The 25,070-nt window shown below is 42.9% G+C and overlaps 2 protein-coding genes across 12 annotated transcripts in view; one reads left to right on the top strand and one right to left on the bottom strand.

The window, feature by feature from the left end:
• Positions 1 to 13,298, bottom strand: part of rimbp2a (RIMS binding protein 2a) — a 45,455-nt gene extending 32,157 nt beyond the window's left edge. For 8 of the 10 annotated variants that reach the window (XM_035527000.2, XM_081719114.1, XM_081719115.1 and 5 more), the window contains exons 1-4: positions 13,167 to 13,298; positions 11,683 to 11,799; positions 11,437 to 11,587; positions 5,187 to 5,330 (exon numbers count right to left, since the gene is read on the bottom strand). In XM_035527000.2, the coding sequence (XP_035382893.1) occupies positions 5,187 to 5,330; positions 11,437 to 11,562 (270 nt within the window). In that variant the 5' untranslated portion in view covers positions 11,563 to 11,587; positions 11,683 to 11,799; positions 13,167 to 13,298. The remainder of the gene's footprint in view (positions 1 to 5,186; positions 5,331 to 11,436; positions 11,588 to 11,682; positions 11,800 to 13,166) is intronic. The other 2 variants (XM_081719113.1, XM_081719117.1) reach the window with 2 other exon arrangements.
• Positions 5,365 to 23,817, top strand: odf2a (outer dense fiber of sperm tails 2a). 2 transcript variants are annotated; one of them, XM_081719120.1, is made up of 19 exons: positions 5,365 to 5,492; positions 15,216 to 15,335; positions 15,530 to 15,634; positions 15,779 to 15,952; positions 17,047 to 17,234; positions 17,393 to 17,525; positions 17,871 to 18,002; positions 18,100 to 18,174; positions 18,285 to 18,356; positions 18,450 to 18,566; positions 18,746 to 18,931; positions 19,198 to 19,307; positions 19,482 to 19,617; positions 19,821 to 19,931; positions 20,081 to 20,344; positions 20,430 to 20,530; positions 22,204 to 22,366; positions 22,552 to 22,677; positions 23,156 to 23,817. In XM_081719120.1, the coding sequence occupies exons 1-19, from the start codon at positions 5,454 to 5,456 to the stop codon at positions 23,327 to 23,329; spliced, it is 2,526 nt and encodes an 841-aa protein (XP_081575246.1). In that variant the 5' UTR covers positions 5,365 to 5,453; the 3' UTR covers positions 23,330 to 23,817. The 2 variants fall into 2 exon arrangements, with proteins under 2 accessions (XP_081575246.1, XP_026885224.2); XM_027029423.3 differs by lacking the exon at positions 5,365 to 5,492 and adding an exon at positions 14,364 to 14,546.
• Positions 23,818 to 25,070: the final 1,253 nt, after the last annotated feature.

Below are 25,070 nucleotides of genomic sequence, written 5' to 3'. Positions count from 1 at the left end.
AAGATTGAGTATCCCTGCTGCATTGTGTTGATCTATTAAGACTCAAACTAAAATTAATTCCGAGCTCTCTCTTCCACATGAACGGTACTTCCGCTGTAATCTCAGACAAGGGGGACTACAGGAAAACTACAGGGGATTTTCGAAGTAGAAGTGTAACGATCCATCCTTTTCGCCAGCCAGGAGCGGCCGTTTCAGCTGTGAGAGCAGAGAGGCAGAAGAGACAAGGGGAGGAGACGGTGGAGCAGTGGGATCCATAACGGAGCTCCTATCAGCTGTGGCTGCCTCCTGCTACTGTCTGAAACCTTACGCCCACATGCAGATAAAGCACGAGAGAGGGACGTGAATCCACTTGCTGCACAGAGGAGGTGCTACAAGTCTGGATTCTGCCACACCCTTTACACTCTCTCTGAGTCTCTCTGAATCTCTGTCTTTTATTCTCTCTTTCATACACTTTCACTCTTACTATCTGTGACTCACACACACACACACACACACACACACACAAAGAAAATGTATATGACAGGTCAGTTTGGAGCTGCTCGTGCCGATGCCCGAGTCCTCTGACCTGCCACGTAACTAGCATACAGCACGCACGTGGCACGTCATTCAGTTCATCAGCACCGTGCCGGATGTGTTCATGAGCCTTCATTCTGTCTCTTCCATCCATCTGGTGCCAGTCTGCTTCCAAACTGCACTACATCTCTGCTCATCTCTTTCCAAAGATACATTTGTCTCTTTCTGTTGCTAAACTGCAGATGACAGAATTGCCTTTGAGGTATGGAGATGTCGTCTGCTCTCCACCAAAAAGAGAACAGAGTACTAGATTGGTTTGACAAAATCATGCATACTGAGGTGTTAGAAGAAGATTATTATCAATTTTACATTTATTAATAGAAAGCATGTATAATCCCTGGGAATCAAACCTACAACCATAATGTTGTTAGCACCTACTACGAAGCAAGCTACGGAAAAACTATTTGCAACATGTTTAGAGTAAATCTACAAGAACTTATTATTGTAACGTGAAAAAACTCTGATAACTTGCGCTGTTGTATTAGTTTTATTATTGCATCATTGACAGTGCCTTTAGCTCAGGCTACATAAATATAGCAGTAGCATTATTTTGGTGCCAAAAAAGGAGCAAAAAAAGATTCTTATTTTTTGTGCACCCAGAAGTCAAACAGTGAGCATTAATAAAATTACTGTTTATTGAAGAATGTTCACCTTTCCGTATACCAAACACTTTTACAAAGAGAGTACTTGAGGCTTCAGAAAACTTGATAAACAAGTGTCACTCACCTTTGTCAGTTTTCTCTGTAACCATAACAACCACTCAGATGCATTAAAGAGTGTCAGGTTATATTTTCTCACAAGCCAAACAATTTGACAAAAAGTAATCATTTGCAACTATGAAGTAATACCAACTCTTTAGGTATATCAGCAACATATCTAACAAAGTATACCACCGGGGATTTTAATCAGGTCCAATAGTCTACCAAAAGTTGTTAGAAGATAATGTAGTTATAGCTTGCTTAGCACAGTTAAGTAGCAACCTCAGCAGTTCTTTTCTAATCCACTGCTGTAAATAGAGAAACATCGAGAGAGAAAGAGAGGGAGTGTGCCTCTGGACAGCCCCCATGCTGCCAGTGTACAGTCCTTTCTGCAGTAACCGATACCGGAACCCTCAGAGTGAGGCTGTAGCCAGAGCAGGGACGATAAGGACAGAAGGATAGAACAAGCTGGAGAAACGAGAGAGGGAAATATTTACCGTCTTAGTTTGCTAGCTGCACACCACCTATGCCAGGAATAGCGGCTTTCCCCTTCTCAACCCCTGTTCTCTCGCCTGCTGCTTCCTCTTGGTGTGGAAACGTCAGACAGCAGTGGTTGTAGCCTGCACTGGGCCTGCGTATCGCCCCCCTCTCTCGCTCTCCCTCTGTCACTCACTCACTCTCTCCCTCTCTCCACACACCCACCAGGCGTACTGTGCGCTGCAGAAGACACAGCACGGAGATCCCTCCACCGCGCATTATGGCTGCCCCTGCATCCTCCACCTACTTCCTAGAGAGGCGGCGTGCGTGTGTGTGCGTGAGCCATGACCCTCCTCTCTGTTACCAAAGCCATCACAGCTAACCATGCTGGCTAATTAGTAGGGAGTTTGATTAATGCAACACACACTTGCAGTGAACACAGTGCTAAGGATTATATCACTTGATTCCTTCTCTTTCTGCAGTTTTGGGAGCTTCTACTCGGGATGCATCTTTTGCGGTGGGAGAGAAAGGGGAAAAAAAGCATGAGCTAGAGGGAAATCCCACACACGTCTGAGGAAGGCAGCACGAGCCTGCTTTCTGCATGACGAGGTGTAAAAGGATGCCATATGGGCTGCTCGTCCAGCTGCACTGCTGAAATTGTATCTACTACTTGATGAGTAATGGACTTGAAATATGAGAGAATTGAGCTCCTGTATGTTGGGTGATAACAGTACACTTCATGATGGAATAGTGGTCCCCGTTATTAAGTGAGTGAATATCTCATTATTCCTGTATGAACAATCTTTGATGGAACTCACTTATTATGTAGTATTAATCACAGCAATCTGTTAATCACCATTTCTGGCTATGATGGTGAAAATAAAAACAAAATAAAAATAATAAAAACAAAACCTTTTTAAAGAACAAATTCCTTGTTTGCTGGTAAAAATAAGTTGCAAAATAAAAGCCAGAACCAAGACACTGCAAGGGATAACTGCAGCTTTTAAACTGAATATTTCCCAAATCTGCCATTTGAACTCATCTCTACAGCAGAACACACTCAGCAGTGAGGCAAGGTACAGAGAGGGGCACAGGAGAGCAGCTGAAATATACACCACTTTTATACACCACTGCATAGCACAATTAGCATTCACTGTTTATACTGCCTTGGTACAACAGGTAAAGTAATACACGCTGCTGGCTTGCTAGTCTGAGATGCGGATGGCCACTGAAACAGTTTGCCCTGCCTGCACTGAATCATGGACTTTCCACTGAGACACCAGAGGGACACCTTTATCACCTTCTGCCATAGGACACCAGTTACCTTGGTAACTAAAAGGAAACTCTGCCTTCAATGTCACACTCTGAAAGCGAGTATATTTACAGATGACATGAATATTAATATTAGGTTTTAGTTTACAGAAGACTATTCATTCTCATTTGGCAAGAGGCAAGCAGAAATCAATTCTGGAAATGACTTCCCAGAGTAACTGAGGTCACCATATTCCCAGGGGCCATTCAAGCTTTTAATATATGACTTGATCATACTGTTATGGCTTTGACAGAATAGCCTGAAGACCCCTGAGACTCAAGGTTTGCCAGAAAATAAATGCTAGCCAAATATTTAAAGAATGATAACCAATTAATAAAACACCTTAAGATATCATCAGTCATTTACTAACAATCACATTCATGCAATCCATTTCTCCACATCTCTCAACTTATATTACAGTTGCTAAAGAATACGGGCCTGAGTACTCATCAGACCCAAGAAAGATTCAGGGTTTCTTGTTATTGCCTGTCTTAATACACTCCTGAACAGATCAATCCATCCAAGAGGTTCAAAGCAAACACCCCCAGACCTGACACTCTGAGACGGAGAGATGGATTAGAGCATGCGTCCCTGCTTTAATGTCTCTTCCAGTCAATGCAATGGAGGGGATAACAGAGTTATGGGAGCAATATGGGCCAGCTGGAAGAACACAGAGTCTAATTCTGAGTCTAATTCTATTAGGAGAGATGGCAAAACTGGCCAGGACCAGCCATGCCCAAGTAACCCTTTCACGCCACACTGTTCATATCTATGCCCGGCCCCACTGCATGCTCTTTAATTCTCTACTGAAATGTTCATTGGCTTTGCTAATTAAGTATACTATGCCTCTCTCACCACTGTTATAAGTCTCTATTAATTATCAGCTATTGTCATTACACTCATGACTGTAATTATCCTTGAACCAATTATGCCAGAGACAATGCGCCACCATGTCACATACTTCTACAATAGCAGCATTGCCATGACAAGAGAATAAGTGGGTCCTAGCAGCAGGAGCGTAGCACTTCCTCCAGAGACAGGAGGTCATTCATCACCACAGGTTGACTCTCCGCTCCGTCCGTCACGGCTAGTAGCCAGGCGACCTGCCACAGCACTCAGACAGCAGATACTGTCAGCACACATCCGTCTAGATCATTCTAGTCACACATGCCTCATAATTGACTCACGACCGTGACTTACAAACGAGAGTGTTTGATAAACAAGATGGACAGGAGCCAGCCTGCACGCACTCCACTTTCCACACTCTGGTTCAGAGGCTCTCTTTTGAATAAAGGAATTTTAGGTACATAAGCAATGAGACATATGTGATTATCTGTGGTATCCAAATTATAATCCTAAATTTTATTCAAATGTGCACGCTTTCCTCGTTCCATGATATCCCTATCATATTCACATGCACAATGCATCATAGGCACTCACATGGAGACCCATATATGTAGGCTTCGTCACCCTGCATATTAATAACAGAGATTCCAGACTGAATAATTGATGGCTTATTTACATACTGAAATGCTTCAGTATGTTAGTGCTAGGTGCTGATGGGCAGGCAGACAAATAGTCTGAAATACAGACTGATCTGCATTACACATCTTAATCACCAAGAAAAAATGCTTCAACTTTGGTCCTTTATTCATCTGTTCATCTGTTCCTCTGGAAACTTAATTAGTCCTTTCTCAAAAATGGAAAGCTGATAAAGAGTGTGTACAAAGTTCAGCATCCTGTGCATTTACATCTCTTTTCAACAAAAAACACACAAAAAAACCCCCAAACAAACCAATTGCTGCAACAGAAGCTTGTGACAATAGGCATCACTATGGTCAGTCAGTCTTGCTATACCCATCTGCCCTTTCTACATAGTGGGATGGTTGCCAGGGTAACAGTGGCTCCAAGATAACACCACTTGGGACACTGGAATGTCTCCACCAGTTCTGGATTTTTTTTTTTTCTTGGAGGTCTGCAGTCCAAGCTCCCTACGCCAGCTGTCACTCACATGTTAAACCCCACAATCCCACATTCGAGGAGCTGTAGATGGACCAGTGTACATACTCCACATGAACACCCAGACCAGTACGAAAACAGAATGTAAATATCTGCAGAGGACGCACCAGGGATCTGTAGTGTTGCTTCTGCTGTTTTTGGGTTGCCACCTCTATCTTACGGTCTCTGTTCCTCTCCTCCAGAAGGCGGAAGCGGTTCACATTGTGAGCTGAAGCAGTGCACAGGTGTGGGGGAAGGACCTCGAGCTTCAGCTACAGGAAAAGATAAAGGAAAGAGGAGGGGAAATGTGTTCCGCAACCACTCGGCACATCAGATAGCAGTACATTAATAAAAACTGAATGAACATCTGCCCGTAGGATGCACGATCAACAGGCATGGACCCATTGGAGGCCTTTGTGAACAGCATCAATCAGGTAAAATCAGAATTTACATGTTGGCTTGGGCATTCTGCATTCTATTATTAATACATTATACATGTAGAGTCATATCTAGTGTCTCAAGCTGCTGTGTTATGATGTCCGTCAACACTTCAGCACTGTCTGAAATACCAGCGTGGGAGTGATGTAATCAAACCGGAGCTCTGTTTAGGAGATTTGTTCTGGCAAACCAGTCCATCTTCATCCATGTCCATTACTGACCATTTATTCATGACTACTACCCAGTAGCGTCAAATGCAGCCAGGAGACGTTCAGAGAGAAAGTTCTCGTGCTTTCGACTTTTTCCTCCCAGACAACTGAACAATCTGTGACAAACAATGCATATCCTGTCGAAAGATATCGAGGGGTTTCAACCAGCTCATATGATTCAGACCAGCTTGCTCTATCCAGGGCAGATCTGATCTGTAGTTACTATGGTGCCTTCAGCTTTACCTAATTGCAAATAATAAATTTAACATACTCAATCCTGTAAACATCATCTGAATTCATCAACTGAATTTTGATATATGTGAGATAAAGGTTTACAAATGGACATTACTTGTTCTTTGGTTTTCCATTGTTTTGACAGTCCAAAAATACAACACGGCTTCCTTTACCCGAAAACTGATTTGACGAAGCTATCATTAACCAGAACAGGAAGTACACGTAGCCATGCGGCATATCTGTGTGAGAAAAGAAACGGCTGAACTACTAAATACTAGCGCTCGGGTCTGGCCACTGCACAAGCCCTGGACACTGTGTCAGTGGACAGAGTGCGAGAGATGGTTGATCAGTGGTAGAGTGGTGAGAAAGAGAGGGATAGTATGGGCCCCAGAGCTCACCATCTAGGGACAGCTGCCTCAGGAGAAGGCTGCTGGCCGCTTCTATTAGCCTCTTCTCTGCTGCACTTGTTCTTAAACACCCCCCCCCACCACCACCATTCAGCCTGACTGCCGCCATTAACACCCGTACTATACCTGTAAGTACTGAACATGCTGCCCATAGGTTATTATGTTCTTACAGAAGCCCAAGGTCACCCTGGAATGACCCTGCTATAAAAAGTGGTGATCGGCGAAAGGATCCAGCACTCTGATTCTAATCCAGGTGGCTGTTAACACTAAAGAGCTTTATTTAAGCATATCCAGGCTCTTCATGCATAGGGGATATTAAATAAAAGACCTAAGTACAGAGCAAGGCACCCTGTTCACCTCCGCTTGGACAGCATCTCTCACTACACTCGCTTGCCAAGTTCATACCCCCCCCCCCATGCATTTCATTTTCTGTCATGAAATGCTGCTTTTTCTTATTATGAAATGCTTTTTTTTTTTTCATTATGAAATGCTGCTCAAAATGGTCTTTCCCACAAAATACACAGCAAATGATTTCAGACAAGCACTATATTGCTCATTTCTATTTCCCTAGGAAATAGAAATGAGACATATATTGCATATTTTCTGTGTGTATGGCATGTCGCTCACTTGTATGACACAGAAATCAAGACCAGTTTAAAGCTGCTGTAATCAGCTTTACAGCTCTCACTAACTTCTTCTGAACACAACCGCAGGCGGAGTCCACACCCATCAGTCATATGGCCACGGTCCTAACCTTTCTCCAAAACGTGTCTCTCCCAAGACACACACAGTTAGAGTTTAGCCTTCCCTTCTATGTGCTGCATGCATGGGTGAAATATTGACAGGCAGGGATGCCAGTCTCCTTGTAGAGAAGTTTACGGATAGGTTAATACAGCTAAGATGGAAGATGCTGAATTTTTTACTTGCTGATTACTGAGCCCAGGACTGTCATGGAGATATTTTTTCTTTTTGTAATGGCAGCTAGCATAATTTAATGTTTAGCTAGTGTTCTTAAAATATGCCACTTACAGAAGCTTTAAGGCCACAGAATTCATCAGTGATTGCAGATTAATAAATTAGAAATAACATATTTTTTATATTCCATATTGAGACCAATCTTTTTCTAGTCCCAGGTTCCAGGGACCGAATAACCAACAGATTGGCATTCCATCATGTGTATTTGTGTCTGTTGATCTTCCAGGGATCTTGCATAATCCAAATCTCACACTGCTGCACAACACTACAAACATTCACAAGGCTGTGACTCTCCTAGTTTTCCAGCTGGCAGTCTTGCTAAGCGACATCACTGCAGACAGCCCAGCCTGTCAACCTGCCCTGCCGACCAACTAGCACAGAGGCCTGGGACCCAGCCAATGGAGTCGTTGGAACATGTAGCCATTAAAGCAGCTTAATACATCTAACAAGTAATAATTCAAAGAGTCACATAAATCCATTAAGGTGTGAGCTAATCAGTCAAAGAGTCAACTAATCACCAGGGCAACCGACACATTAACAGGGGTGACAGCATTAAATTTTCAAAGTGCTGGGCGGGGGTGCACAACAAGCATTATGATATAATGCCAAGTCAAGACTGACAAACCCTGACATTAACATTTGTCTAGAAATGCATATGTGCAAATTATCAAGAAATTTATTTTAAAGATTTCACGTAGAATGTTCTCAATATCGTCCTGTGAACAAAAAATGTCTGCAGGAATATATAAAACATTGACACATGGTTTGTTTAATTTAGATTTTTTTTACAAGGGGGAGTTAATACTGTTACATTATAATCACTATATTTAACCTGGTGGTCCAGCAAACCTGCCAGGTGTTGCCTCCTGCCAATCACCTTTCCCTTCCCTGTTGTGCTCATCTCTCCCTCAAGATCATCACTGCTACCACTGTGCGCTCCCTGAAGGGTCTTCCCTGCTGTAATCCTTTTCTTGCACATGTATATATGCAAACTTCCTCATATTGTCCCACCAGTGTTTCTTCAATACGCTTATCCTGCATGTATTTGTCTCTGCTCTGCCCTGCCTATTCATATCATGTTTGAATAATGCTGTGTAGCTTTCTTCAGGAACAAAAGCTTGATATATCGACACCTGGTCTCTCCATGCTACCCTAATTCCATTAAGGCAAACCAAACTGGAGCTGCACGTCACATAAACCAAGACCAGCTCCAATGATTAATTATTCTAAGGTTAATCGTCGTGTTGCAGAAATAAACACACCAGCCTATCATGGACGTTTAATTAAAACGTAATTTCTTTAATTATTTTACTCTTAACAAAAGGTATTTGCGTCTTGCTTGTAATATCATAGACTAAAGGTGTGCACGGTGCATGAAGCGAGAACTGTGTTGACGTCCGTTCATTTCAACGGTGTTTAACGTGTTTTAACACCCACAACATGATACGTCGCGAAAAACTCAAAATATATAACTTTTACGTGTCTTTGTGTACGAAACACCGGAAGATAGTAGATAGGCTATCGCTTATTACAGGTGTGTAAACTGGACTTTTAAAAAAATAACAAACTTATCAAACTGTTAGTTCCATTCCACTGTCTGAAGTAACAAATTTAAAATATAGGTAATTAATTAAACACAAAACAAGATTAATTAGGATTTAAACAATATTTAAAGTCAATGAATTATAGGCTTCATAACCCTGCTCTTTTCAACCATCCAGGAGCAAGTTAACCACGCAAGCGAAGGGTAGGCCTTATTTAACGGTCATGCGATGCGCCTCAACTTTCGATGGTTCGGGAATAAAATCGTTAAGTAAAGAGCGCAGTGTTTGAGGGAAAAAAAAAAACCTGTTGCAGATAACTTTACTGTAGTCTAATTTTGGTAAATAGAAACACAGTAGTAGCTGTGATACAGTATAAACACAGTGGTAGCGTGGCCTCAGTCCACACACACACATACACCCACAATGTACTGAACGTCTGAATGTATTAATGCACCTAGACAGCCGAGCGTTGACCTTGGCCAGTTGAAAATATTGGCCAAAAGTCCTCGCATGTACTCTCACTCAAACAGTTCTGTCGCTCCTTCACCCACACATGCAGAAAAGAAAAGATCTAAGCATTGATGCGGTATTCTACTCAGTCTGCCAGAAGCCTGTGACACTTAGTGCACAGCAAGCAGCTCTCCGTCAGGGAGCCCTACACTGTCCTGGAGCCCACTATGAACCAGTGCACCTCTGCTAAGGAGCTAAGGAGGGGCACACACGTCATTGCTGGAACGCAGCATCACACACACACACACACACACACACACACACACACACACACACACATTAGCACAGCAACAGCTAGCAAGCACACCTCGTTCAAGCACATGCTCACTGCCTCCGCATTTCAAACGTGTTAAGAGCATACTCGGCGTACGCAGGCTCGCGCGTGCGTGCGTGTGTGCGTGGCGGGGGGGGGGGTGTTCTACAGTACCTGAGAGTCAGCGGTTTCCCCTTTATCCGTCTTTTATCCTCTCACACCATCATATCACCAGCTGCCAAGAGTGGCAGGGTCTGAGTCAATGACGATATGTCTGTGGGGTGTGTGTGTGTGTGTGTGTGTGTGTGTGTGTGTGTGTGTGTGTGTGTGTGTGAGGGCGCGCGTGCACACCCAGCCCACTGCTGCAAGCAGCCTTCAGTCTTACAGCTGTAGAATAGTCAGCAGCAGTGTGAGAGTCTCTAGGCTCTGTGAGAGAACTGAAGCATGGAATTACTCACTCTCTCTCGCTCACTCTCTCCAGTTCTCTCTCTCTCTCTCACACACACACACACACACACACACACACACACAGACACACGCACACCCTGCTGACACTTGCGCATGCTCACTGTTTCTTCCTGGCTGCCTCACACTTGATGCAACCCACTTCCCAATTTCTCGCCCTGCTCATACACACACTCCCTGATGACAAACACTGGAGTGTGCTGTTCAGGCACTCATTTAACTGATCATCCATAAATGACCCTTTTCAGCACCATAGAGCCTATGTGTCAGCTGTCCTGCTACTGATTCTTTCAGTTCATATGGAACATGTCTCATTGTATTTCCCTTTAACTTTCTCCTGTTCTTATCCCTGCTTCCCTTCCCTTAGACCATGTCTTTCATCGAATGTTAAAATCGGATGGCTTGCATGATGTCATCCACGTGATTGTTTTCTTTTGAGTAGTGTTGGAAATCTAGAGGGGTACCAAAACATAGGGGCTGTGCTCCAGTCCAGCTGCACTCAGCCAGGCCACTGAGCCTCCCAGCACTCCTACTGTTTATCACACAGCACATCAGAGATCTGCTTGCCCATGGTGGTATTAAAAGGGATTACCTAGGCAGAGCAGCAGGTACGGCTGGGCCTGTAGTGGCACTTTGTGCTGGGGAAAAAAAAAAAAAGATTCTGCAGGGAACGTTACAATCTCCTTTTTTTCTGTTGCCTGGCAACCCTACCAGTTCCTGTAGTAACACCCCACCACCATCACACACACATACTTTTGCCATCCCTACTCTTCCAATGGGGCACTCCTCTGCTTATACATCAGTGTGTCCCAGGGGAGAACTGTCTACAATAAGGTGTACTGCAACCACACCTGCTGCCTGTGTGCGTCATCTTTCGTCACATGACAGAACCACACCTTTCATTGGTCAGCACAGTGACTCATCCTTGGGTTGTTGTACTTTGATTGGTAGGTCCTGGCTCCGGGTGCTGAGCAGAATGTTAACCAGTAAATTGGTGCCACCTATTGCCCAAAGTCTCTATTGCTTCACAGTTGATAGTCCCCCACTGTAACCTTGTGAGATTCTGCCATGCATGAAATTTTAAAATGTTACGTGAACATAAATCCCTTGTCTTCATATGCTGACATCACTTTTCCCTACAAAATACTTCCCATTTAAAGACCTTGTTTCCATAGATCTAATGTGTATAAATCACAAGGAGAAATTGCAGCATAATATACCTCTCAGAAAAGTAATACTGCTTTTTTAAAGGCAATAACATCAAGACTGAAAACTGTATTAAAATATTCAATGAACATGAAAATATCTGTGTAACTGAGACCGGCTCAGTGTGGGTGACTCACCTTCTCTCTGGCCCGGATGTGACTGGCATTCCGTGCTGCGATGATTGACAGCTGCCTTTGGATCCACAGCAGCTCTGTCTGAGACTGCCTAAGCAGCTCCTCAACATCAGGCTTCTGACCCCGCATCTTTCTCAGTTCACACACATATACACTTAGACGCGCACACATCACATCACATATACATTCTTCAAAACATCCATATGCACTATAAAATCTTAACAAACTTCAATCAAGCTGGCAACTCACTTCAAATTCCAAAGTCAACTCATTGTAGATCTTTCAGTGTGCTGTCAGATACCGCGTGGGATCCTGTCAACCCATGCTGGATTTGTGTAGCCACCAATGAACCATGGAGAGTAGTGTCTAGACAGTGGCAGGCAGAAAATGGCTTACAATTACTGATGTGTGTGTTTTCCAACAATAAACAATAAACACTGGATTACCTGAGGCCTGAGGAAACATGGCCGGCAGTATATGAGCTCAGCACAGACGATAGCATTCTCACTACAAAGCCTACTGCCAGTAATACAATGCACTGATCTCTCATATTACTCATTGGAATGAGACTGGCAGCAGAAATCAGGACAGTTGTCCATAGCCAAGGGAGATATGTGTGATTTGTTACTATTCATAGCCATCCCCATGGATTTTTCTCTGCAGATTTACATAGTGGATAGTGGCTCTGATTGCATAATTTGCCTTGAACAGAAAGGAACATTTTTGAACATATTTGTCAAATCCTCCCAAGAAATGTCTGTCACCACTCATCCTCGCTGGCCTTCTAACTAGCAGCATCACCTCATGTCATCTGTTCCTCATTTCACACATCATATTGTCTATAATTTCTAGACTGTTTATCTCTTTGTGAATTCTTGCCATTGTAACACACATTTCTAAGCCAATTTCTGTTTAGCTTGTTTCTTTTTGTTCCTGTGGGACGACTCTTTTCTCACGTTTTTTGGTTCTTTCAGCTATGGCTAAGCTACTGTAAAAAAAAAAAAAAAAAAAAAAAGTTTTTAAAAAGGATAAAGTTCAAAGAATACTAAATGAATACTAATTCATAGAGAGACAGAGGGCCACACTAAATACTTGAACTGAGGTTGTCCACCATGTATGTGACCTACATATTCATTAAAAAAAACACATAGAAACACAAATCCGCATGAGGTGATGAGTCCATCACCTCAGGCTACCATCCCAAAATAAATACAGCAATGTTTAGGCTTAAAATGCACCACTGTACTATTCTTATGTTACATTTAACAGATGCTTTTATCCAAATGCATTATGACTGAGTATAGCTCAAGAGCCTTGCTCAGGGGCCCAATAGTACCCACTTGGCAGTGGCGGGGCTTGAACCAGCAACTGTCCCAGTACAAGTCAAGTACCTTGACCACTGAACTACCCCTGCCACAACACTTCTTGGAGGAGGGATACATGTAACATGAGCTGCACATAACATCTCAAAATTGAGTTCTCTGTGTGTACTAGTGTACAGATAATATAATTTCATCTAACAGAGCCCAAAATATTGAAAGCAAAAAATAAACGTTGATGAAATATCCATGCTAAGAAAGCACTAATTCTGAATGTTAATATTATTATTATACCTCCCAATAGTATAAACTTGTCCTCTATGTCTGCACACAAATGATTTAAATTAGATGAAGCCTGTCATTTTTTCCTCTAGTCTAATCATAAAAGAGCAGCTAGGTATTATTATTGCATACCTGAGATGTGTCCCTTCCTCTTCTGGGCCTCTTACTCCAGTGTGAGGCCTCCCTTTTAACCTGCCATCTCCTCAATGGGGAGAACAGAGAGGCAGCTACTACAGCTAAAACAAGGCATGACTGGTTTTCACCTCAAAGGGCAGCCAGGTATGGAACGGGAGAGGACAGGAAACAGACAGAGAGAGAGAGAGAGAGAGAGGCAGGGTGGCTCTGGAGATTAATTTATTGGCTACATTTGGTGTGTTTATTTGGAGACTGCGGTAGAAAAAAATCTACACACAAACACAATATACACACACTGGAGATGTGTATATACATCTCTCTCTGTCTCTCTCTCTCTCTCTCTCCCTCCCTCCCTGCAAACACTTGCTTGCTGTGTGACCATATGGCAGAACGAGCAAAGAAGATCAGCAGAGGTAAAGCGAAAAGGAAAAGAGAAAAACAAGCAAAAAACGAGCTTGGCCTTTAGAAACAAGCAGTTTCCACTTACAATCATAAAAGAATTTTGCAAGGAGACCAAAGAAAAGCTTTTTAAGTAGAAAATTACAGAAGGTTTATTATTTGTATGTGGTATGTCTACAATGGATCGGGTCTAAATTTAGAACAGACCTTCCCTGCTGTTCTGGATGAGCCCTCATAATTTAGCACTATTATTATCCTAGCATGATTATAGTAAACATAATATGAATAAATATAGCCTGTTTGTTTCAGATGGGCTTAACTGTAAGCCAAAGCACCATGTTTTCGTTGTGCTTTGCTGGTGTAACATTTCTTTGGTATGGTAATGAATAATAAAGTATTTTCAGGGAAATAGAGGGAAATTTGCAGTATGCCTATTTTTGTGCTATGCAGCTACGTGTTATACCATAGACTGTATATAAAAATGCAGTTTTTGGATATCCTACAGGTCAGAATCAACAGAGGTGGGTTTTTTTTTTTTTTACGAAATCAGAGAGCATGACTGTTAGCATATAGAATTTCATGTATCCTGCTATTTGATTTGTCAAATTACCCAAGTCAAATACAACAAGATCCCAGATAGAGTAACACGCTGCCAGTGTCCTTGCCAACCTGTAACTAGCTTACTTGGCTCCGTTAGTCTTGGTTTCTATGGACACCGTTACTATTGCAAACGTAAATCGGAGCCTAACGCGAGCCAAAGTGACTTCGACCAATAACAAGTCAGTTCAGATCTTAGAACCTTTTGAAATAGCCAATCGGAAGACAGAGTGTGCCTGGCGGAAGAAAGGCTTTCCAGGATTTTGGGATGATAAGGGAAAGAATTAGCTAGCTAAGATATATATCTTGCAAATCAAGGTTGTCGTTAAACATATTAGCTAGACATTTCGAATTTTGATTTGGGTTTTGCCTTTTTGAATGGTAAGAAAGTGTTCCCGTGATGTTTTCCATTTGCTCGCTCACGAAGAATATCAACTAACCAGTTCATTTCTTACTAGCTAAAAACCAATTAGCTATGTCGGTTAGTTAACCCATCTTGCATATCTATCTAACGTTAACTAACGTTACTAACATAACCTAGCTGGGCTATTTACTACTGATGTATGTAGATAGCTGTCTATCTTACTAGCTCCAGTGGATTTTCGTTTCGTACCTTCCTATGCTGTCGTAACTTCGTTTAGCCTGGTTTTGCACCATTGCTGATGTAGCTAACGCTTCTGCAGTCAGCTGAGGCACTAGTCAGTTAGATAGCTAGTGGGTTAGTTAGATCATGGAGAGTAACGTTGCAGCAAGAAGCTACGGTCTATATCTACAGCGTAAATGATCATGGTACTACCCTAGGATCCGAGTCTATTCATATTAGCGACCTCATAAGACTTTAGATAACGTTAGTTAGTGTTCTGAAACACGATCTCAAAGAGAATGTAAATTGATATTTCAACCATATTTAGCATATAGTGAGAGGCCGATCTATTATGTTGTAAGGTATTACGCTGGTTGTCAGTGTTTTCATGTGGTCTCATGCCTTTTCTTGTAATCTGAAGCAGTATATGAGTGTTATGAACACGACTGCATTTTTTTTCCCCCCAGAAAAACGCAATGAGAGCTAGTTCCTCTTCCCCACCAGTACACGTGCACGTCAACGACAGTACGCCTGTGCATGTGCATGTGAAGAAGGGTATGAAGAACAGTCCCACAAAGACAGCCCAGGTCAGATATTCTGCCCAGTTTAAGTATATCCTTAATGCCCTTAGTTTGTTGACAAATATGTTTGTAGGGGGAAAAAATGATGGATTTCTTTCATAGTGCTGTAGACAGCAAATCTATGCGTAATCAGGCTGATTTTAAATTACTTGAAATGTTACAGGAGAATCAGCACAAGTAATTTGCTCTTCAATTCACAGGCAAAAGCAAAAGGTGGCTTACGTCCCACTGCTAGAGTCAAGACAAGGGTACCATGGATTCCTCCTGGGAAGGTCTCGACACGAGAGGCTTCGTATAAGTGGGAGGTCAGCCAAAGCAAAAACAACAGTCTGTCTGGTTGATTAGTTTATATTTTATTCAAGACTGATGACAACTATGTAGATCATTATTTTTTAAGACTTTGGTGCAAAAATGGCTTTATTAATCTCAGGCTGTATTAAATGTTGCAGGGGCCCACTCATTGCTTGGAGATCACCCCACTGCTGGAGCCAGAGCCCTGTCAGTCAGCTCTCCGTGTGGAAGACCTCTCCACTGATGATGAGGTGGCACTGCATGGCCGCATCAATCAGTATGAGAAGAAGATTGACAGCTTGATGACGGAGGTCAGCTCACTGAAGAATGAGGCAAGTTGACTAGCTGTGCTATTCTCAATGTATTGAATAGCAAATGCATTAAATATTCTATTGTTAAATTGAGAGTAGATTATCTTAAAAACACTTTATAATAGTAATTTAAATACATTAATGCAGGAATTCTCATCATAGGTGCATTTATTTGTCCCATGACCGGTCTGGCTGAAACAGGCTAATTGAACTTGCATGTATTGACTACGAGGTGGTGCAAGTTTGCCCCAGCATTTAATCTCATTTTTGTTAGCTTTAAGCTCAGTTAATAACTTAAGGGATGTTGTTGGCTGTATAACTGATGGGAGAGGTCACACCCTATATTAAAGCCATTTTGCTCAGTATTCAACACAGTAATTCCAGATTTATTACTGAAGAATCTTTCCCAGGTGAATCTCAATTATTCCATCTGCCAATGGATCCACAACATCCTCATAAACCAGTATGCTCAAGTGGGCCTCAGTTTGTCAGCCTGTGAGTCTGTCTGCACCAGCACACCACAAGGCTGCATGCTCTCACCTCTCCTCCACTATCTGTACACCAATGATTACACTTCTAGTGACATCTCGTTTAAACTACTTAAGTTTACAGATGACACCATGTTTATAGGTGTAATCACAAACAGTGATGAGAGCAAGAACCAAATGTAAGTAGTAGTAGACTTGGGCCTTAACTAAAATGGGGGAGATGATGATTATGATGATAATATGCTTAAGGAAGCAACTTTGCTGTTACTAATCGAGAAGATCAATGTTTTGGAATCCTGCAAGTTCCTAGGCTCTACCATCTCCAACACTCTCATCTGGGATGACAACATTCCTATCAAAAGGAAAGCACAGAAACAAATGCGCCTCTCTTGACCGCTCAAGAAAATCTAATGTTTATCTCTAATGTTACATTGTACATCCTGTGAATTGTGGTGTTGTGTTCTTGTCCCGTGCCTTATGCATCTATTCAGTAGGCATCAGTAACATGTCAGTGTTAAGGACAGTTAACAAATTCCAGTACCTGACAAGTACTGAAAAAAATAGAAGTGGTTCTTCTTGGAGAAAGAAGGCTAAACATTTGCTTCGGTGTATGGACCGTGTTTGCAGGTGGCACTCTGCAAAAAGGAACAGCTACTGGAACGTCAGTGTGAGCGGCTGAGCGCCTCCCAGCGCGTCATTGCTGAACAGGAGGAGGAGCTAGCCGAGGTTGCCAAAGAGCTGGAGATCACAGAGCGGGAGAACACCCTCCTCCGGGAGTCAATGGAGAAAATGCTGGAGGAAAATGACCTGGGCAGGTATGGAGCTCAGGCATAGCTGGGTAGGCAACCTTAATCCTCTCTCCCTAGGGAGTCTTCAGAGTTGACTGCAAGGTACTATTGAACTGTTGTAGTGGTGGACGCTGAATGAGAACATCACATGCTCTTGCCCCATGTCTCCACGTGGGCACGGTCAGGCTGGAGAGGGAGACCCTGCAGCAGGAGAAGGACGTGCTTCTGAGGAAGCTGCTGGAGGCAGAGCTGGACGGCACAGCAGCCGCTCAGCAGGTGTCAGCCCTGCGTGACACAGTCAGCAGGATGTCCAGGACTGTGAGTGTGAGCCTTTCAGTTCGTCCTCTTTATCAGCACAGACTTGTTGACACTTGTTACATTTTCTTGCTGTTTTCATGGAAAAGGTCTTTTTGCAAATTTTTTTTTTTGTAACTACAAAATTTCATATATGCTTATAAAAAATAATTCTAAAGATACTGTATACTGTTCATATTTTGATTGTATTGCATATTATTGACTCTTCATGGCTACCCAAATGGCTCATCAAAATTATGCATTTTAATGTTTTGCTCATATTTTAATAGAAAAATATTTAATTGAGTTGCATCTATGGAATAATTAAAAATGGATGCTGTGCAGTATAAATCCTTTGTGCATTTCCAGGAGAAACGGATATCTGGGTCGGATTCATCATTGCTTGCCCGGCAGAAGGATCTCCTGCTGCAGAAGCTGGAGACTTTTGAGAGAACTAACCGAACACTTCGGCGCCTTTTAAGGGAGCAGCATAGCCGTGAGGTACTAATTTTATTCCAGCAGTGGGCACTTTGGAGCAGGGGTGAACTTGCACTTTGCCGCAGTCATTAAGATGCTTCCATTACTCTTTATTTGATAGATGGACTCACTTCAGTTGTTGGAGCAGAAAGATTCTCTTCTGAAAAGGCTTACTGATGTTGAGGCAGAGAATTCGGTCTGTCTCTGCATTTTCTCCTCATTACACAGTATGTCTCTGAACTTGTTAGTACATCCAAATATCTAGCTCTGCCCAGGCATAACACAAAGAACATCTGTCTCCTATAGCGTCTTCAGATGAAGCTTCAAGACAAAGAGAAAGAAGTCAATCAACTCTCCTCCCTTTTAGAGAATGAAAAGGTAATCTGAGCAGATGTAAATCTCAGTACATTTACAGATACCAATGTAATCCAGTTTTGCTTATTATTACATGCAACCCAATTGCTGTGGCAGGAAAATGGAAGGACCACAAGTGAACTATCCAAAGTGCTAGAGTCAACCAGAGCTCATCTTCAGGGCCAATTACGCAGCAAGGAAGCTGAAAACAACCGCCTTACGGTCCAGATTAGGGTAACAAACTCAGCATGTGCTGCTGTTTTTTTTTTTGTTTGAAGTATTCAATGAAGGTCCTCATTTTTTATATAAAAATCTTTCAAAACATACTTTTCCCAAATTCAGCCCTAAAATCATATAGTGGATATCACAATCTCATATTAATGGTACCACTGTATTCTCAATGATTGGTCTAGAACCTGGAACGAGCAGCCAGTCAGCAGCAGGGGGAGCTGGAGCATGCGCAGGAACAGCTGCGGGAGTTGAAGAAGCGGGTGGAGGTGGATAAGGAGGCCCTGAAGAAGGCTACTCGGGCCCAGAAACACCGGGCAGAGCGCAGCGAAGGCACAGCGGGACAGCTCAGTGCTCAGCTGACAGAGATGGTGAGCGTGCTGATTAGTTCAGAGGGATATCCCAAAGTAAGGACCTTTCTCCGAGATATGCAGCGCCCATGTCTATGCAGGGCCCGTGTTTGAGGCTTCCAAGATCATCTAGGTTCAATTATTTTGTTTAGTTTTTTTTCTAGGATATATGCAAATGACTGTGAATATATTAGAATGTGGCATATGTGCTACAGTATGTGCAGAAATCTAAATGAGAGCAGATGGAACCCTGAAGCTTACCTCTTTCCCTCAAACCTGACCTGTAGGAGGCTCAGCTGGCAGATGCTGTTGCAGCTGCAGAGAACTGGAGCAGTCGGCACGCTAAAGAGCTGAAGGACAAGGGACAGCTGGAGTTGGAGATCACCCTCCTCAACAAGTGAGCATTGAGAGCGTTCCCTCCCTTAGCACTTCAAACGGTAGAGAATAAGACGTTCCCCCCCCTAAAACACCATAATCCTACACAGAGCTTCGTATATTCAACCTGGCCTGTCCCAATAAGCAGCCCACAAACTGCAGAGGTCTTTTAAAGCCCACCATAATGTTCCTTCAGCCGAGTCACAGACCTGACGGAGCAGCTGCACACGCAGGAGGAGAAAGCGCGTGCAGAGCGGGATGGACTGGTGGACCGCCTACACAGCGTCACCACAGAGAGCACTACAGTTCGGCTGGAGAACCAAAGCCTGAAGGTGGGCCTTTGACACCCTACGCAGGCCTAGCCTCATCCTAGACTAAAACCCAGCTTTGTTCAGAGGCCCTGGTGACCGCATGGTTCAAACTTCGGTTTGCTTCAGGCAGTTGGCCCAGCCGTTATAGTTATAGTTGGCCTGATGTGTGTGAGATCTGGTTGGTGTAAGTCCTTGCGCACGGATTTAAGGCGGTGTTTCTACAGGCTACTCTGTCAGCGCTGGAGGAGAAGCTGTCCTTATCTCGGTCCGAGGTGGAGCAAGTCAAAGCCTCAGTAAAGCAGTACGAGAGTCTCGTGGACAGCTACAAGACCCAGGTGTGCTCACAGAGTTACTGCAGACTTGCACACACATTCTCACACACACATCAGATGAGCTTATTCGTGAGCTAAATGACTCAACAGATTTTTCTTTTTTTTAGCTCAGTATAGACGTATGTAAAGAAAGTGCGCTTGCGTGAGTCCAGGTGCAGAAGACACGAGCCGAGGCAGACGAGTACAGCTCGCGGGTGCAGCAGGCGGAGCGGGAGGCGCGGGTCATGAGGGAGCAATTGGACCAGGAGGTGGAGAAGGTGAGGATGCAGCTGCTGGGCCGGCTGACCGAGCTGGAGTCTCTGCCCGATGCCCTGAGACGTGCTGAGCTCCAGCTTCAAGATGCACAGGACAAGGAGCGCATACAAGATAGGAAGAGTGTGGAGCTCTCGGCTACCCTCACAGACCTGCGCTTAAAGGTGCGTCCGTGTGTCGGGGTGTGGGGAGCAGGGGTTATCTTCACAAAGTGCAAAATCAGAGGTCCAATCAGAGTTTGTTGGGCAGGTGGAGCAGCAGGGTGCAGAGATGGAGATGACTCAGCACAAAAACATGATTCTACTAGAAGAGAACAAGCTGCTCCAGCACAAGGTGGAGGCGCTCGACAGGTAAGACCCTGTGTTTTGTGTGGCAGACCATACAGCATACAACAGCAAGCAAATGAAAGAAGTTCACCATTGTTAAATATGTTTCTTTATGGATGACATGGATACTTTACTACAGCTTTGACCATGAAAAGGGAGATGAACATGGATACAGCTAGGGCGGTAGCAGAAGGAGAGAGATTGCAGGTGTGTTTGTCAACACTGGCGAGTCAGAGATAAAACCTGGAACACAGGGAAGAGAGACACGCTCACAGGGGGACAACCCTGATCCGTAGTGGTAGCTCAGGCAGTGGTAGCTCAGTGGGTTAGGGTCCTTGGCTTGTACTTGGAAGGTTGCTAGTTCAAGTCCCACCCTTGTCACTGTTGGGTGCCTGAGCAAGGCCCTTAACCCCCAATTGCTCTAGTTGCGCTCAGTCGTAATTGTAAGTCGCTTTGGATAAAAGCGTCTGCTGAATGCCGTAAATGTCAGAGGTTGCTGCTGCAGATGTTTTGACTTGTTTCTGCTTTTTTGCTATTATAATTGCTCAGATTTTTGTGCATGAGTTTGTATTCATTAATTTACGGTTTGCTTTGTCCCTTATTGGTTTGGTTGTTGGTTACTGTATGTCTCTTGTATCGTGTAAATATTGTCCTGTGTGTGGATATAGTAGTTACACACTGGTGGTAGGGGGTGGCAGCCATTTTGTTTGGGTGTTGATTTCTCTCCTTTGTACCAGTATAGTCAGTGTAGTCCATGTATGATTCTTTTTGTTAACTTAGTCAGTTGGCGTTTGTTACTAGTGTGGTTTGGTTTTGTTGTGTTGTCCTGGGCCACTCCTGAATCTATTGCACCAGTTTCTTGTATATTCTTGTGTCTGAACACCAAACCTTGTGAATACACTTGGAACTTTTCCATCAACCTGTTTGTCTGGTTTGCACTCTATTATTCTTTATTACCACTCTTGCACGTTACTGCCTAGACAGGGTCCTAACAGTCTGTGTGGATGGAACAAGTTGATGTCTGTGAAAGGACTGAGGAACGAGAAAAGTGGTGCTTGGCTGGGGGAGTACAGGGACCCCGCACTGAAGCGTTGAACAGTGCTTTCTATGGAATTGTAAGCTTCAGTCGGCCAAAGTCCAGAGGCAGGTTACCGCAGTTCACCTCTGCTATGGAGGAGGAAGATTCCAGCACAGATGTACAGGAAGGTGAAAGGGCAGGAGTGAAACAGTTAATGAAACTGTTTTAGCTTAGGTAAAATCATTTTATGAATATGGAATGGCAAGATTTTGCAGGAAAAGAAACAACATAACGAAGTGAAAGTAGATACAGACTCATTCAGGGGTTAAGGTCACTTAGAAAGCAGTGGAGGTGAGTAGAGGAGGAAAGGGGGAATTGATGCACTGCAGAAAGCACTGGGGTAAACTGGCAGTGCTGGGGAGGGCAGAGGGCTTGAGGTGAAGGAGGAAAAAGGAGTGTGTTGGGGATCCTTTCAAGTTTGTGGAAACCTTATTTAGTGAGGAGAAATGAAGTGAGTGGACTGGGCCCAGTGTGCCCAGTTTAGAATTCTATTAGAATTCCCTCAAAATGGAGTTGCAGTGTCACATCTGCTTTCTAAGCTGTGTTTTTTTTGTTTGTTTGTTTTTTGGTTTTTGGTTTTTTGGGGTTTTTTTGACTCCATTTTCACTGTTGTGAACAGAAAGCTAGAGGAGGCCAACGCACAAAATGCAGACCTACTGCAGGTCATTGCCAAACGAGAGGAGACCATTCTCCACAACCAGATGCGTCTGGAAGAGAAGTCTCGGGAATGCACTGCGCTCACCCGGCAGTTAGAAGAGGCACTGGAAGACGCCAGACGGCAGGTCTGTCTGTACAAGATACACAGGACTTCTCCTTTTCGTCCTGCTGCCTCATAACAGTCATATGCAAGATAACAGTCATATGTATGGCTCATTCTGTAAGACGGGGCAAGTCTTGTAGCATTAAAGCATGTTCTGGTGTTTTTAAAGACTTCTCAGTCATTAGGTTGTAATGTGCTGTTTGGCAGGTGTCCCAGACCAGGGAACGTGCGGCATCCAAGGAGCGCAGCACTCAGTCCAAGGTTCAGGACCTAGAGACTAAGCTAAGTAGGACCACCTCCGAGCTCCAACAAGCACGCAGAGCCAAAGACGAGGTGAATATAATCCATCGGTGCACACAACTACACATCCCCAAACAGACAGAAGCAGTGCCCAGCTTTTTAGCATAAGAACTGGGGAACCTTTCATTATGAGCATAGCTGTGTTACACACCATACCAATACCAAACCATACCAAACAGGTCTGTTGTCATGTCATATGATACAGTGTAGGTTCCAGCTGCACTTTGTGCAGATCAATGTAAGGAAATAAAAATCCCATTTCTATAAACAAACAATGACATGACAAATTCCCGGGTCGGACTTCTTTGCTGGCTTTGTCTAGCTCGTTTTCTGATTACTGATATTGTCATAGTTTTGGATGCCAATGCTTACTCTATTCAACTAGCTGAGTGGCACTTTTTAAAGGCTGTTGTCTTACTGCATTGTTTCTAAATTAGGGTGGGTTTGATGGTCTGTCCATTGTTGGTGAATTGTCACTGTGTTTACCAAATTGCGGCGTCTGCCGTCCCAGGCGGAGAGGACGTATCAGAGACGTTTGCAGGACGTTAAGGACCGCCTGGAGCAGTCGGACAGCACCAATCGCAGTCTGCAGAACTACGTCCAGTTTCTTAAGGCATCCTACGCAAGCGTATTTGGAGACTCGACTCTTACCGGCTCCTCACTCCGAACCCACTCAGCAATCTGAGGGCTGTCGGCCTCAAAGAATGAAAGTTATACAGTAACTTGTATAATTATATTGCATATCGAATTAGGTTTTAAAATTTTTCTAAATTTCAAAACTCTACAGCTGAGGTGATTTATGAAGGTGCATATATGCACGCATGTGCACACACACGCCCACACCCCCCCACATACAGCATTGTATTGCATACACTGCATGTATGACCCCATTGTACTTTCAGTAATATGGATATTAATTTTTATGCAAGTGAGTCGGTCTGTACTCTCACTGGATTCTTGTTCTACTTATTATTCCTCATGGTAGTACCTCAATATGAGGAGAAATACGGATAGACACGGTTTGTTTCGTTCCTTAGACATCTTAAAGATAGCTAGACAGTATTTCAAGGACGTAATGCATTTTGATGTGATATTTGCCTGTTTCAGCAGAGGCTTTCCTCTGCAAAGAAAGATGAAAGACTTTCTAAAAATAAACTACATTTTCAAAAATTATGTATGCAGAAATGCACTTGAATACTTTTAAAGTCCTTGAAAGCAGTTACATTGAACAAATGTTTTTATGAACAGTACAAAATCCCTCTTGCATAAAGTGTCCACACATTGTACAGGTTAGACTGAAAATATTATATAATAGATTATGGAACATTGGAATCTGTTGCTGTCAGAACTGCATGCCATATTTAAACACACCAAGACTATTAACATAAATTATATGTTTTTGTGCTGTTATGTATGACGAGCACAGATACCTGCAATTTTAGCAGTTATACTTCATCTAAAAGTCCATCCCCAGTAATACCTTATTCAAGGGTATTAACTCAGGGCAATAGCATGTGTGGAATACATTACCACATACAACCTTAGGTTAGGATACTTAATGTAACTAACGCACAGTTCTGGGGTGTTCTTACTGCAAATTTCACCTATGGGTGCTACAATTTTTTTTTTTTACATAAATATGTGAGCTTGAAGTGGCCATTGTTTATCTTCATAAATTTTAGTAAAAAGTTTTAGTAATAAAAGTTTATTTTGTGTGTGTGAAGTTATACTTGAACAATGTATTTTGCAATTCTTTAACTGATGTGGGATAACTCAATAAAAAATCCACTGCTACCTGTACTATCTGTATAAAAGTAATCCAATCAGTATGTTTTATACATATGAAGTGTATAGATTTTTATTGATGTGTATTAAAATCACTTTGTTTAAACTGAAATTTTGAAAATAAACATTCTCCATTTCAAGAATCAGTTATATAGTACCTTGTATAGTTTTGTCACATATTGAATTAATTTTGTTTTAATTCTCAAAATTCCAAAATGCTACACTGCAGAGGTAATGTTCATGATCAAAGTTTACTTTTTCTTAGACAACAGCAGAAGGAGCTTTGTAACTTAAGAATCCGGGAAATCCTAAACTTTTACTAATTATGCAGTTAATTGAAGCTCTAAAGGGTGTAATTGTAATTGATAAGGGTGTAATTGATAAAAACAGCAGTGTAAACCTTAATTCACACTATCATGACTGATTAATTGAAGATACTTCAGGCTTTACAACATCAGTAGGCTTTTGAGAAGATGCTGTTCCCATGGTTGAAGACACTGACCTCTTTTTCAAGGCCTTCATAGCAGACTGTAAAACTTACTTTTCTCTGCCATTCCATAGCCTTGTGTGACTGCTCAGACTGATTTCTGATACTGCTTTACTGGAAGTTGGGTGGCAATTAATTTAGATTTTTAGGATTC

This window comes from Electrophorus electricus, chromosome 8 (assembly GCF_041902795.1).
Source record: "Electrophorus electricus isolate QZ-2024a chromosome 8, ASM4190279v1, whole genome shotgun sequence".
In the NCBI taxonomy this organism is placed as follows: domain Eukaryota; kingdom Metazoa; phylum Chordata; class Actinopteri; order Gymnotiformes; family Gymnotidae; genus Electrophorus; species Electrophorus electricus.
The sequence above is the reverse complement of the archived record's forward strand: the minus strand, read 5'-3'. Positions and strand labels throughout refer to the sequence as shown.

Excerpts from the sequence above, each read along its gene's own strand:
- odf2a (XM_081719120.1), top strand. The coding sequence starts at position 5,454 with ATGGACCCATTGGAGGCCTTTGTGAACAGCATCAATCAG. Across the intron at positions 17,235-17,392 it reads GAGGAAAATGACCTGGGCAG|GCTGGAGAGGGAGACCCTGC; the intron begins GTATGGAGCTCA and ends GGGCACGGTCAG. Across the intron at positions 18,357-18,449 it reads CCCTTTTAGAGAATGAAAAG|GAAAATGGAAGGACCACAAG; the intron begins GTAATCTGAGCA and ends TTGCTGTGGCAG.